Source organism: Stegostoma tigrinum, chromosome 5, assembly GCF_030684315.1.
Source record: "Stegostoma tigrinum isolate sSteTig4 chromosome 5, sSteTig4.hap1, whole genome shotgun sequence".
In the NCBI taxonomy this organism is placed as follows: Eukaryota; Metazoa; Chordata; class Chondrichthyes; order Orectolobiformes; family Stegostomatidae; genus Stegostoma; species Stegostoma tigrinum.
This window is the reverse complement of record NC_081358.1, coordinates 55,071,033-55,085,618: the sequence shown is the minus strand read 5'-3', so window position 1 is coordinate 55,085,618 and position 14,586 is coordinate 55,071,033. Positions and strand designations below refer to the sequence as shown.

At 38.3% G+C, this 14,586-nt stretch overlaps 1 protein-coding gene across 1 annotated transcript in view; it reads left to right on the top strand.

The window, feature by feature from the left end:
• rttn (rotatin) overlaps positions 1 to 14,586 on the top strand; it is a 317,909-nt gene that overhangs the window by 288,514 nt on the left and 14,809 nt on the right. The window contains exon 50 of the mRNA XM_059646005.1: positions 2,879 to 3,217. Within this exon, the coding sequence (XP_059501988.1) occupies positions 2,879 to 3,217 (339 nt within the window). The remainder of the gene's footprint in view (positions 1 to 2,878; positions 3,218 to 14,586) is intronic.

Genomic DNA, 14,586 nt, shown 5'->3' with positions numbered 1-14,586 from the left:
GATTGCTTTGCTGTTGGAAGTCACGGATGCATTATTTAACCAAGAGGATGTCTCTAAGGCAATTGCCCCTGAGCAAATAAATGGCTGGCAATAATATATATTTTTAATTTTCAAATGACTAAATATACTATTAATGTTTTGGCACTGAATTATACAGACCAACAGATTCTTTCCTTCATTTTTGTTCTCTGATGAGCTAAGTGAACCGTTTGGCATCACCAGTTCATGTGCAATAATCAGCTTCAACATTGTTGGGCTGGAGAGATGAAAAATGATAATTAATTTCAAATGAACCCAAATGAGGAAATTACCGAGTGTGAATGTTGTTTGAGGTGGCAGTGACCTCCGCAGTCAGGTTGCTGAGAAGACCAATCCCCGTATGCATGCTTGAGTCATTGTGGGATAACACATTCATTGCATTTAGATAAGTCCCTTTGTTTTATTTATAAATAGAATGTGATTACTTAATGAACTTACTGGGTTTTATCAGGCTGGTTTTTGAATATTTCACTCTGCTTAAAATAATGGAAAATGTAATGCTCTCTGCAGCCCGTAATTGGTATGCAGCACGCAGCAAAGATCAATACATATGATTACGCTATTGTCATTTTCAATGCTAAGTTTGGTTTATTTGTCCCTGCAGCTTATTATTGATTCTCTTCAGCCATGTAAAGTTCAGTCCAATAGACTCCAAAGTGTACTCTCCATCCATTTTAATTTCTTTCCCCGTCTCTTAGTTCTGGGTGCAGAATATAATTAGCTATTTATCACTCAATACCAGAGACAACCGCTTTTTCTTACTAAAACCTCTTCTGGTTTGGTGTTTATTATTCACTCTTCTCTCTTCATTGTACCTCCATAGTTTCACATGATAAAGCTATTTTGGTGTACATGAGTTATGTGAAATGATTTTAAAGATCATTTGTAAATAAGTAAATGTTGTGAATGTTGTGGAACCAGGTATTTAGTTTCATTTTTGCCAGATTCCTAGCACTGTCCATTTGCATGGATTTCTGACAGTAATGTTAGGGCACAGACACTAGTCTGTTTATTTTTAATGAACAGTTAGTTTAAGCATGCTAACAGTTTCATTATTGTGTGTGAGGAAAGAAAGCCATATAAAATCTGACCACAATCAACTGAAGAAGCAAGCAATAATTCAGGTATCTGGATTTTAAGCACACATAGATACAAGAGTGTTTTAGTACTTCTGCATTGATAATTGAAATTGCCCGTGTAAACTTGTCACAGTGTAATTGCAGTGATGTGATTGTATTGCTTCAGTTTTGCACCTCCCAGCTTCTTCACTTCTACTGCAGATAAACTTCTGACATTCTAATAAACTCTACTTTTCTGGTACCCAAATTGCTGGACCTTTTGCTTTTTTATCCACTAGTAATAATATCATATCAGAATAATATACAAAAATAAACAGAGAATGTGTCTTTTTAAAAATGAGGGACTGAGGTATGCTTTGCTCCAGTTATGGCCCCACCTACATTTCATCCAAAAAGATCAATGCTTTTAAAAATTTCTGCATTTGATGCCATGAGTAATTGCCTAATGTGCATGCTACGTGTATTCCAACTACAGTAAAAATTGAGACATGTGAATAAAATTACCTCAAAAGATGGGACAGGGTAGTCAGATAACCTGCAGCTGTAGAAAATGGCAAATGTTTGTAAAACCACCTGTGGATACAGAAATATCCCATTGACGGGCATAGACATTTGTAAAATGTGAAGAACGATATTTAAAAACAAAGTGCAAAAGTACAACTTCTGTAGATTTAGATTAAATTTAGATTTAGTTCTAGATTTTATTGTCACATGCTCAAGTACAAAAGTATAGGAGTACAGTGAAAAGTATACTATGTCACCAACTTGGCACCATTTTAGGTACCAGCACTTAGGTATGAAATCTTAAGAAAAGCAGAAAGAAATAAAGAAGAAAATTACAAGTTGAATATATCAGTCACTTTTAGTATGGTTACAGAAAAAAGAAATAAAGTTAAAAGTTAAACAGTAGTGTGCATTACCTCCCCACCCACTCAGCCACAGGTACCTCAGGGGAATTTACAGCAGGGGCATAAATGAATGATTTTATTGAGAGCAGGTGTTACATTGATCTCCTGCTGAAGTTCTACCAACAGTTTAGAAGATCTCTGAAAGAATTTCAGTCAAGATACTTATCATTAAAATATAATTTGAATCTGAAATTGGTCTTCCAGGTTTTGATGGAAATGCCTCTTAGTATTTAATAAAAATAGAGATGTTTGATAAAAATAACTTCCATAAACAGGAAAAAAAAGGGTCAGGCCAACAATTGAGGGCTGTCAGAAAAGGTTCATCGTTTGATCAAAGAGATCTGTAAAGATTGGAAAAGTGAAAGGCTTTTTCTGTTGGCTTACTAAAATAATTGTCTATACTGCCATCCCTTTATATGATTGTTACGAAGATAATGGAAAAAATATGAATTAATAAATAGATATGGCAGACAAACCATTCCAAATGTGAAATGCAGTTTTCACTCTGAATCATCAATTAACACCAATTGGAAAGTTACTGATGTCAATGAAAACCACTCAGAAATGATTGAGTTTGCTTCTTGGTACTCACCAACTGCTCAGAAGCCTACTGGTGCTAAATCTGAGTCCTTTCAGATTCTCCTCCATTTGATTCCCATTTTTCACTGGTAAATATGAACATAATGCATTCAAGCTAACGGTACAATAGAAATGACAAGTAACCACAATCTGGGGAATGTGAATTAAAATGTCTTTGCTCAAGCCTCAAATCTAGTCAGAATTTAAACTTACATGAAATTATTTTAGTCAAGAAATTATGTTGTACTAATTTATTTTCAAATATTTCCAAAGCAAAATTTCCCAGAAGTCGGACAGCAGACACTCGTGTGCACTTTGTGCCAGGGGACAATGTGACCTTATCCTGTGCGTATCCAAATGTGGACAGTATTACACAGTTGATATGGCAACGGACGGCTGGAGAAGAAATAAGTACCATAGTTGATGTCACAACTTCGCTAACATTTATTGGCTATGACTACAAGCAAAGAATCCAATTTATCCACCCGTCCAATCAAAACATCAGTCTGACCATACAGAATATGACAACAAATGATGTGGGAATGTATAGCTGTCATATTGTCACAAATATTGGAAACTGGACCAAAACCTTTGATGTTGGTGTGGAAGGTGGTAAGCTAGTCATGTGCTAATATAATTCACTCTATATTTTTTAATATTTTGTAATTGCTTTTTCCCTTTCTCCTATCTCCTCTGTGGCAAACAAGTTTCTGAAATATAATTGTGATTTCTGGCTCTAATTTACAAATGATCCCCATGGAGCTGAACTTATTTTCATCAGGTAAAGGAAAAATGATGAAATATGTGATCAAGAATTTCTTAAACACTGAGAGGCATGGAGATAATAAGCACACCACTTAACCTTAGGTGTGAATTCAGAATCAGATGAAGTATTTTAAAATTAAAATGTTTCAAGACAGAGAGACATCAAAGAAGTTTTCTTTCTGCCACACATTTTTGGATAGGCAGAATGCAATTCAGAGTTAACATGTGAACCAATACTGGGACAGTTAGACACTCCATGGAGTATGAAGTTCCCTGTGCTGCTGGAAACAGCATATGTTGAATAATGCAGGCCTGAAGATAGATGGATTGCCAGAATACTTTTGCTTTGTTAGATAGAGGTTTCGTGGACTTTTTTTCCAAGAGGTGCTGTACATGTTTAAGTAGTGTGTTTGTTGTTCTGAAACTCCTTTCAAAATTGTGTTTATTATGTTTGCTGTTATTTTACTTCCATGTCTCTTTAGCCTGATGTACATCACAGTGAGAAAATGACCAGATATGCAGCTGTCAGTCCTTTTACCAATGAGGCAGCATGGTGGCTCAGTGGTTAGCACTACTGCTTCACAGCACTAGGGACCCGGATTTGACTCGACCCTTGGGTGGCTGCCTGTGTGTAGTTTGCACATTCTCCCTCTGTCTGCATGGGTTTCCTCTGGGTGCTCTGGTTTCCTTCCACAATCCAAAGATGTGCAGGTTAGGGTGGGTTGGCCAAACTAAATTGTGCATAGTGTTCAGGGATGTGTCGGTTAGGTGGGATACAGGGGGATGGGCCTGGGTGGGATATTCTGAGGGTTGGAGTGGGCTCTTGGGTCAAAGGGCCTGTTTCCACCCTGTAGGGGTTCTAGGATTCTATGATATATCATGAGCCACTTAATTTGACCACACTTCAATTTCCCTCTTCCCCAAACCTCAAGATCTTATGACTTTCCCACCCACTTGGCCCTAATCAGAGTTAAATTAAAGTTAAATTCTCTATTGAACTATGTAATTTATAGAAATTCCAACATTCATCTTTTGTTTTGTTATTCAGCGACAAAACATAGGTATCTCTGATAGGGCCTAGATTGTTGACCATCCCTAACTGATTCTGAGAAGCTGGCTTGCTGGATAATTTCAGAAGCCTGTTGAGAGACAACTAAATCATTGAAGATTTGGAGTCACATGTAAGCTAGGCAAGGTGAAGACAGCATTCCTTAAGGGACAATAGCACAGTAGTAATGTTAGCAAAATAGTCAATAATCGCGATCATTTCTTCTCTGAAGCTGACAGCAGCTTCTGCTTTACCCATGTGCAGTTAAATGTGGATAGCCTGAGACTACAGTCAATAATTTTGTATTTTTGACTCAGGATAAATTCTTTAGGATTTTGTCCCCACAATCAATTTTAAATTATTGAATTGGTCAGAAATCCCTCTGTTATGCTTGTTTTACCGTGAAGCCATTAAAACGTTACCCTTTTTTCCTAACTGTACACCAAGTTCATAATTACTACTAAATAGCCATAATGACCTCAAAAGAATAGTTTAATAGTTGATCAATATAAAATCTAGGATGACAAAATTAATCTTTCAAATTTCGCTTCCATTACCCCATGTGCTCGTAGCAATCATTTTCATACATTCACTCTTGGGATGTGGACATTGTTGGCTGGGCCAGCATTTATTGCCATTCCCCAGCTGAACTTGAGAATGTAGTGGTTAGCTGTCTTCTTAAACTGCCGCAGTCCACATGCTGTAGATAAACCTGCAATGGCCTAAGAGAGAAAATACCAGGATTTTGGCCCAGTGCCCTGAAAGAATAGCAATATATTTTTAAGTCAGGATAATAAGTTGCTTGGAGCAGAATTTGTGGGTGATGATGTTCCCATATATCTGCTGCCCTTGATTTCTAGATGGAAGTGGCCGTGGGTTTGGAAGTTGCTGCCTAATGATCTTTGGTCAATTTCTGTGGTGTATCTTGTAGATAGTATACACTGCTGCTACTGAGCATCAGTTAGAGAGGGAAAGGTTGCTTGTGGACGTAATGCCAATCAAGCAGGCTGCTTTGACCTGGATGGTGTCAAGCTTCTTGAGTATTTTTGGAACTGCACCTATCCAGGCAAGTTATTCCACTTAATAAGTCTCTAACATTACATAAGCTCCTGATTTGTGCTGTAGAGTTGGTGGACAGGCATTGAAGAGTCAGGAGGTGACTTGCCACATTATTCATAGCATCTGACTAGCCCTTGTTGCCACTGTGTTTATATGATGACTCCAATTGAGTTTCTGGTCAATGGTAACCCCAGAAGTTGATAGTGGGGAGTTCAGTGATGGCAACAACATTAAATGTCAAGGGTGATGGTTAGATTGTCCCTTATTGGAGATGGTCATTACCTGGCATTTATGTGTTGTGAATGTTATTTACCACTTGTCAGTCCAACCCTGGACATTGTCCATATCTTTTTGCATTTGAACATGGACTGCTTTAGTATCTGAGGAGTCGCGTTGGTGATGAATATTAGACATTCATTGGTGAGCATCAGCAAGTCTGATTTAATGATGGAGTGAAGATCATTCATGAAGCAGCTGAAGATGATTGGGACTAGGACACTACCCTGAGGAATTCCTGCAGTGACGTCCTGGAGCTGCGCTGACCAACCTCCAATAACCACAACTATCTTCCTATGTGCCAGGCATGACTCTAACCTGTGGAGAGTTTGCCCCCAGTTCAAGTTTTGCCAGAACTCCTCGATGCCCCACATAGTCAAAAACAGCCTTGATGTGAAGTGCTGTCACTCTCACCTCACCTCTGGAATTCAGCTCTTTTGACCATGTTTGAACCAAGGCTGTAATGAGATCAGGAGCTGAATGATCCTGATGGAACCCAAACTGGGCATCACTGAACAAGTTGATGCTGAGCAGTTGCTGCTTGAAAGCACTGTTAATAACATCTTCCATCACTTTACTGATTATTGATTATTTCACTATCTGCTTTTTAAAGAAGTGAAGCAATTCAATGTTTTTTTTTATTACCTAGTTTTCTGTCTGTGAGAGTATCCCAATGTGATTGGCTACTTATAGTGCTTGGTAAAATCACTGATGTTGGATTTCTGGAAGTCCATCTGACTTCGTGCTAAGTCTTCCAACCCAATGCAACAAAATTGGGAATTCTGGGCAGCCATTTTTAATGGTTGAGTTTGTGAAGGTGAAAGTTTTCCTATATTATTCAAATAGACCTGTTCATATCACACAGAACATATTAATGAGGGCAGCTAACTCTAAATCTAATGGCAAACATCATTGCTTGATAACTAATCTCAAAATGCAGCACATTGTTTATAGAACTTCAGAAGACTCCAGCACTACATAAAAGTGTAAGAGATTAACTATATCAATGCCTCATTACAGTAGTATTCATCATCTGGTTAGTCACTCCAGAAAGCATGTATCCGGCCTTAATTTGAAGTTTGCATAAATAGTCTTAGCAGGTTTTGCCCCTTCCTGTTCTAAAAACAAGCTAATTTCTTTGCAAATCATCCACTTTAATGTCATACAAGACATTGATCAAAATTGCCTTAAGGCCAGTTCGCATGAAAAAATTAAAAATGAACTATTCTACTTACTGAAAAACAGATGCACGACAGAGTTGAATGACTTCACAGTTCTGATAAAGGGTGCCTGGACTCAAAATGTTAACTCTGTTTTACGCTGTACAAAACCATAGAATCCTAAGGTATGGGAAGAGGCCATTCAGCCCATCGAGTTTCCATCACTGAAGAGCATCCCACCCATAACTAGCTGCCAACGTTATCCCTGTAACCACCACCTTTGCCATGGCTAATCCACTAGCCTGAACAGTCCTGCATTCAACAGGGCAATTTAATATGGCCAATCCACCTAGTCTGCACAGGTTTAGACTGTGGGAGAAAACCAGAGCACCTGGTGGAAACCCATGAAGGCAGGGAAAAATGTACAAATTCCACACAGGCAGTTACCATTGGCTGGAATCGAAACTCGAGTCACTAGCACTGTGAGTCAGCAGTACCAACCACTGAGCTGCCATTCCACCCACTGACAGATGCTGGCAGACATTCTGAGCTTCTCCAGCATTTTCGTATTTTGTTTAATAGATTTATTTTGTGAATTGATTGGTTGTACATAGACAGTAAGTTTGAGGATGACACCAGAATTGATGGCCTAGTAGAGAGTGAAGTAAGTTTTTTTAACATTACAAAGGGATCTTGATCAAATGGGTCAATGGGCTGAAAAGTGGCAGATGGAATTCAATCTGGATGCTGAAGGTATTGCATTTTACAAAGAATAGGGCTTATATAATTAATGGGTTGTGTTGTAGAATAGAGGGACCTAGGGGTTCCGGTACATACATTTTTGAAATTTACATCACATACAGACAGGTTGGTTTAGCATGTTTGCCTTCATTGCACAGTCCTTCGAGTAAAGGAGTTGGAAAGTCATGTCAAGGTTGTAAAGGGCACTGTTGAGGCCTCCTCTGGAATATTTTGTCCGGTTCTGGCCACCCAGTTATAGAAGGATATCATTAAACTAGAGGGTGTTCGGAAGAGATTTACCAGGCTGTTGCTGGGTGTGAAGGTTTGAGTTTTAAAGGAAGGCTGGATAGGCTGGGACGTTTTTCACTGGAGTGTAGGAGGTTGAAAGACAACCTTATAGAAGTTTATAAAATAATGAGGGGCATAGATAGAGTTAATGGTTGTTGTCTTTTCCCCAGGACGGGGGATTTCCAGATTGGGGAGCACATTTTTGAGGTGGTGAGGGGAGAGATTAAAACAAAAACATGAAGAGCACATTTTTTTTAAACAGAAGGTGGTTCATGTGTGGAATGAACTTCCTGAGGAAGTGATAGTGTGGATACAATTACAAAGTTTCAAAGACATTTGAATAGATCCATGAATAGGAAAGGTTTGGAGTGAGGGGTCGTAGGAACTGCAGATGCTGGAGAATCTGAGATAACAAGGTGTAGAGCTGGATGAACACAGCAGGCCAAGCAGCATCAGAGGAGCAAGAAAGCTGACGTTTCGGGCCCGAAACTGATGCTGCTTGCATTGGTGTGTTCATCCAGCTCTATACCTTGTTATCTAAAGTTTGGAGTGATTTGGGCCAGGAGCAGGCAGGTGGGATTAGTTTAGCTCGGGATTATTTTCAGCATGGACTGTTTGGATGGAAGGGTCTTGTTCTGTACTGTATGCTTCTGTGTCTGTATGAGAAGCAAAAAATGTGGGTAAATGCACAATCATTTCTAATCAGTTAAAATTTAGAATCGTTTTGTCATATTGTCCAATATCTAGCTTTTGAGCTTAAATATTGTCAATTTTTAACAAAAACACACAATGTGTAATGTATTACTTACCACCAAAAAGCTATCTGTTATTACATTCAGCCATTTCCTCCTAACCTTATCTTTGATAATGCATACTTTCCTATCCGCAGAAGTAAACCATACATGAAGGTACATTTCAGATAGTACAAGGAAATGGGTTTGAACCAAACATGATGTTTCAAGCAATTTATTTTATATGTTTCCTGCACTTGATGACTTCTAATTTTCTTGGAGAACATCCCAGTCAAAATAATATTCTGCTCCGATTATACATTAGAGTCCGAAATATTACTGTTTTTGCATGCACCTCTACATTAACAGATTTCTCTGGAATGATGATTTTAAAGTGGCCCCTTATTCCCATAAGTAATTTTTTTTTAATAAGTAAAAGAAATCATCATTCTGAACCCTTTCATAGAAGCTGGGTTATGCCTGCGATTGCCCATTGGCCTTAGATGCATAACTACATGAAGATGGTAAGGCAGAAGGAAAAGAATTGCCAAAAGAATAAGTTCAAGGGGCCGTAATAGGCTACAAAGCAAGAGAAGAGACTGTAAAATCAAAACCCAAGGGAGAAAGGTTCCCTACTTACTTTAATATTCACATGTTTTTTATTGTTGTAAAATTGATTCCTGAAAACAGTGTTTATTCTTAGATAGTTAGATCTTCAGACCTATGAACAGTGAGGAATAAAAACAAGCTAATTGTTTTGCATCTCCATTATATAAAAAAAAACTCACATTCATAAAAAAAACACATTTATTACATTTAAAGTGAAGAAAGTTTTAATTAATAAGCCTTATAAAAAACAGCAGTTCTTTCATAGAGCTATTCAGCACTGAAAAATACCATTCTGTCCAACTCATCCACAGTGCCCAAGTTTCCCAAACTAAACTAGTCTGATTTGCCTGCGTTTGGCTGATATCTCTCTCAACCTTTTCTGTTCATGTACCTGTCCAAATGTCTCTTAAATATTGTAACTGTACCTGCATCTATCACTTCCTCCAGCAGTTTCATTCCACACACAAACCATCCTGTGTGTGAAAAAGTTGCCCATCAGCTCCCTTTTAATTTTCTCCTTTCACCGTAAAAATATGCCCTCTAGCTTTGAACTCCCCTACCCTAGGGAAAGGACCTTTGCTATTCACCTTATCTATGCCCCTCATAATTTTATAGCCTCAACAAGGTTACACCTCAACCTCCTATGATCCAGTGAAAGAAGTCTCAGCCTACCCAGCCTCTCCTTATAACTCAAACCCTCCAGTCCCAGTAACATCCTTGTAAATCTCACCAATGTCCTAAACAACAGCAACATGATATCCCAAATCTTATACTCAATGGTCTGAGCAATGAAAGCAAGCATATGAAAGGTTTCTCTACCACTCTATCTTCCTGTAATGCAACTTGAACCTCTAGGCCTCTCTGTTTGACAACACTCCCCAGGGCCCTACCGTTAACTATATACGTCCACCCTTGTTTGTTTTTACCAAAATGCAACACCTTGCATTTAAACAAAACGCTATCTGCAACTCCTTAGCCCATTTGCCCTATTAATCAAGATCCCTTTGAAATCTTAGATGGCCTTCTTCACTATCCACATCACCAATTTTGGAGATATCTATAAACTTACTAATCCATGCTTCCTAAATTCTCATCCAAATAATTTATATAAATTCAAGTGGAACAAATATTAGAAATATAGTACCACATCAAAGAATCTAAACTACATGACAATCAAACTGTGAAATGTAAGGCTTCTCACCAATGAGGTAGATCCTTGCAAAATCATAGCAACACAGAAACTAACAGCAAGAGTACGACACTCAGCCCTTTGAATCTGAACTGTCATTCAATTTGATCATGGCTGATCCTCTATCTTAATGCCATATTTTTGCTTTCTCTGCCTATCTCTTGATGGCTTAAAAATCTAGAAATGTATCCGTCTCTTTCTTGAATATATTCAGTGATTCCACAGCCTTCTATGATAGAGAATCACAGATTCACTATCCTTTAAATGGAGAAATTCTCATCTCAGTCCTAAATGGTTACTCCATAACTTGAGAATGTATGCTCTGGTTGTAGATCTCCCAATCAGGGAAAACATCATCTACACTGTCAAGCACTGTGAGAAATTTAGATTTTCAATTGGATTCTCTCTGATCCTTCTCAAATCTATCGAATACAGGCCCAGTCAAACCAATCTCTTTTCAAAGAACAGTTCTGCCATCCATGTCAGCAAATTAGTGAACCTCCATTGCACTTCTTCTGTGGCATGTATATTCCTTCTTCAATAGGGAGATCAAAATTGCATGAAATGCTCCAGGTGTGGTTTCACCAAGGCCCTATTTAACCATAGTAAGACATCCCTACTTCTAAGCTCAAACCTTGTTGCAAAGAAACCCAACATATCATTTGCCTTCCTAATTGCTTGCTACACCTGCCTGTCTACTTTCACTGATTGGAATATAAGGACATCCACAGTTACCAACATAATACTCTTCTTTTCTGTTTTATTTTTACAATGAGAACTGTCTAACTTCACATATAGCTATATTGTATTGCATCTGTCACGTGTCATGTGGCACTAGTCTAGTAATGGATAACCTCATACTTATGTCACCAGATAGGGTGAAATCAATTATTTAGTTATTTTTAACTCACCAGGCATTTTCAATGATCAAAAAGGATCAAAAATACCAGTGTTTTAAAGGCTTTGACAGATTCCTTTGCCATTTTTGATGGTTCAATGATACCTTCAAAGTCCCAGTGAGATTACGTACTTTTTACACCCAAGTGCATCAGCTTTTAACAATTGCAAAGGATGCCTTCTGTCTGAAAGGGCACCTCACCTGCCCCCAGAGATGTTGTCTTCAAAGAGATCATCAGACCAGTTCCTTAGGGGTACATTATCTCTCTTAAATAGTATCCAAGTTGACTAGATAAATCCACAAGTTTCAGACCTTACTTATCCTCATTCACCAGCTTTGGGCTTTTAGGCATAAACATCACCAAAATCACATAACAATGAAGGTACCTGATGGCTTAAAATTTTAATTTTTAACTGAAAATAGCATGGTGAAAATTTTGGTGTGTAATTGAGCAACATTCTTGGCTAAATATAAAACGAATAGTGAAGTGCGATATTGAGTTAGTTGACAAGATATAGCCCTGTTCCAGTGCAGACTGAATGTTCTGTGTTCTGACTATAAGCATTGCATAGGTCTCAATGATTTAGATGTAGGAGCATACTCTTGATGGTGTGTAGTTTGGGATCTCTACTGTCTAGCTCCTGACAGAAGGGAAACCTATGAGCACTCAAGTGAAGTCAAGGCCTTTCACGATTACGTGAGCTTCATGCTAATTTAATTAATTGTTGGAAAGTGGTTCTCCACCTTTTGAAGGCAAATATCAATTCAGGCAGAAAAGAGATTGTATGTCTGTGTGTTTCTGTATGTCTGTTTGATGTGGCTATATGCAGGCTGATTATATTACTGAACACTACTATCTGCATTAATTGCATCATGAAACTCTATCATATCCCAGATATTGGTTCTATATGATCAATTTAACTCCAGTTTTTGGACTGTCTTTATCAAGGGGAGCAATGGGATAGGATTGTGCTGTGGCATGTTGTTAACAGGGCAGGGGACCTGAGAAACTAGGTCAACTCTACGCTTTCAGTCTCAGCTTTTGAACTGTATCTTGTGCTACACAGTCAGTCTTTATTCAGAGTAAGAGTCACTCACTGTGTGACTGTACAGAGTGAGTGTTTATTCAGCAGGGTAAGGGTCACTCACTGTATAACTGTACAGGGACAGTGTTTACTTAACAGGTTAAGGGTCACTCACTACATAATTATACAGAGTCAGTAAATAATCAGCAGGGTAAGGATCACTTACTGGAAAACTGTACTGAGTTAGTTTTTATGCAGCAGGGTAAGGGTCAGTGTTAATTCAGCAGATTTATGAGTACACAAAATGAGTACTGTTAGTTTAGAATGTTGAGTCCTTTACATTTCCTGGGGACACTAAGTCATTCCCTAAAACCTACCTGTTTGATCAAGCTCTGGTCACCTGCAACAATATGCCCATTTTTGATTCAGTATCAAGTTTTGAACCCTGGTACGTTAACTAAGTTCAAAGTGTGATGCAAATAGTTACCATTTTCCACTCCACGTTGTTGACCATGTGGCAACTTTAATCAAACTATTGTATTGTTTATAGACACATCATAAATAATATGTGTAGGTTAAAGACAGCTCGATACTTAATGTAAAAATGTTATATCTCTTACTGTTGATACGTTTGACATTAATCATTAACTTAACATCTTAACATCTCACATTCTAGTCACTTTACATCTTCCAGAAGGTGCTGGTTAACACTGGCATACACAGCCTCTACTCACACCGACTCTCACTGGGGTATGGGGTCCCACACACACACACTTGCTGGAGTACAGCTCCTGCATACACTGACTCTCACTGGGGTATGGCCCCACACACACTGACTGTCACTGGGATACGGGGTCTCACACACATATTGACTCTCATTGGGGTGTAGGATTCCACACATACCCAATCACTAAATGACACTGGGGTCCAACACACACAAACTCTCTCTCTCTCTCTCTCTCACACTCACACTCACACCTTACAGGCTTACAGGTTTTTTACCTGAGCTGAGCAGGGACTAATCCTCTGCTGATCCATAGAACTAATGTGAGAGTGAAGGCTTTAAACTAAAAAGTTGAGTGAGAAATCATTTAAAAGGGAAAGGACAAGGCAAAAAGGCAAGAGATCAATAAGAGTGAGGAGAATCAGAGCATGGAAGGAAGGGATACATTTAGGAGTGTGTTTGCAATTAATGCTGGAATTTGCAAACATTGTAAAAGGAGAAAAGTAAGGAGTCCATCTCTTATTGGCTGCAGCATTTATAATAAAGCAGGTAAATTGTCAGCTCAACTAGAAACTAATGTACACGAACTGATAGCCAGTATAGTGACAAAGCTGCAAAGTGGCCAGACTGGGACCTCAATATTGAAGAGACTTTTGGAATTATAGGAAGCTACTGAAAGCAAGTAGGATAACTTTGTGAATTAAGGAGGACCTAAGTACAAGAGTGAGAAATACTCTTAGTTCTAAAGATAAAGATTTAAAATCAGTTTTGGGTGGAGATAAGAAATAACAAAGGTAAGAAGTCATATGTGAGATTGTTTATAGGCCTTATTACAATAATGATGCAGTTTGATTGGCTATACATTAATAAATAATGGGTTCATAAGAAATACATATCAAAATTCATGGATAATATTTTAATACACGGTTTGGAAGAATCAGATTAACAAAGGTAACCTAGAAGGTGAGTTCAAAGAGTGTTTTCAGGATAATTTCTTAGATCAGGCTATTCTAGAGCTGGTATTGCGCAGTGAGGCAGGTTTAATTAATGACCTTACAGCAAAGGAATGTCAGACAACAGTGATAGTAATATAATTAGAATTCACATTCACCTTGAGGTAGAGAAATGTGGATGAAAGGCTAGTGTCTTAAACTCAATAAAGGCAATTCCTGGGGCATGTTGAGTCAACCCAGATCCCAGCAAGGTTTTAGTGTTCTTTGTTTGCCTTTACAGTTCGAGCTCAATTATCAAGCCTGAGTGTGGCCCTCAGCTGTGAGCTCAGATGGGATAATGTAAATGTCCTGTGAGACGTGATGCTGTAATATTAATGTTATTCAGGGTAGCGTTGGTTCAACTGAACTTAGAAAATAGGTTCAAAGGTAAGACACTAGAGAAACACTAGGAGATATTTAAAGTGTTTTATAACTCAGCAAAGATATACCCTACTGTTAAGAAGCAACTCTGAGAA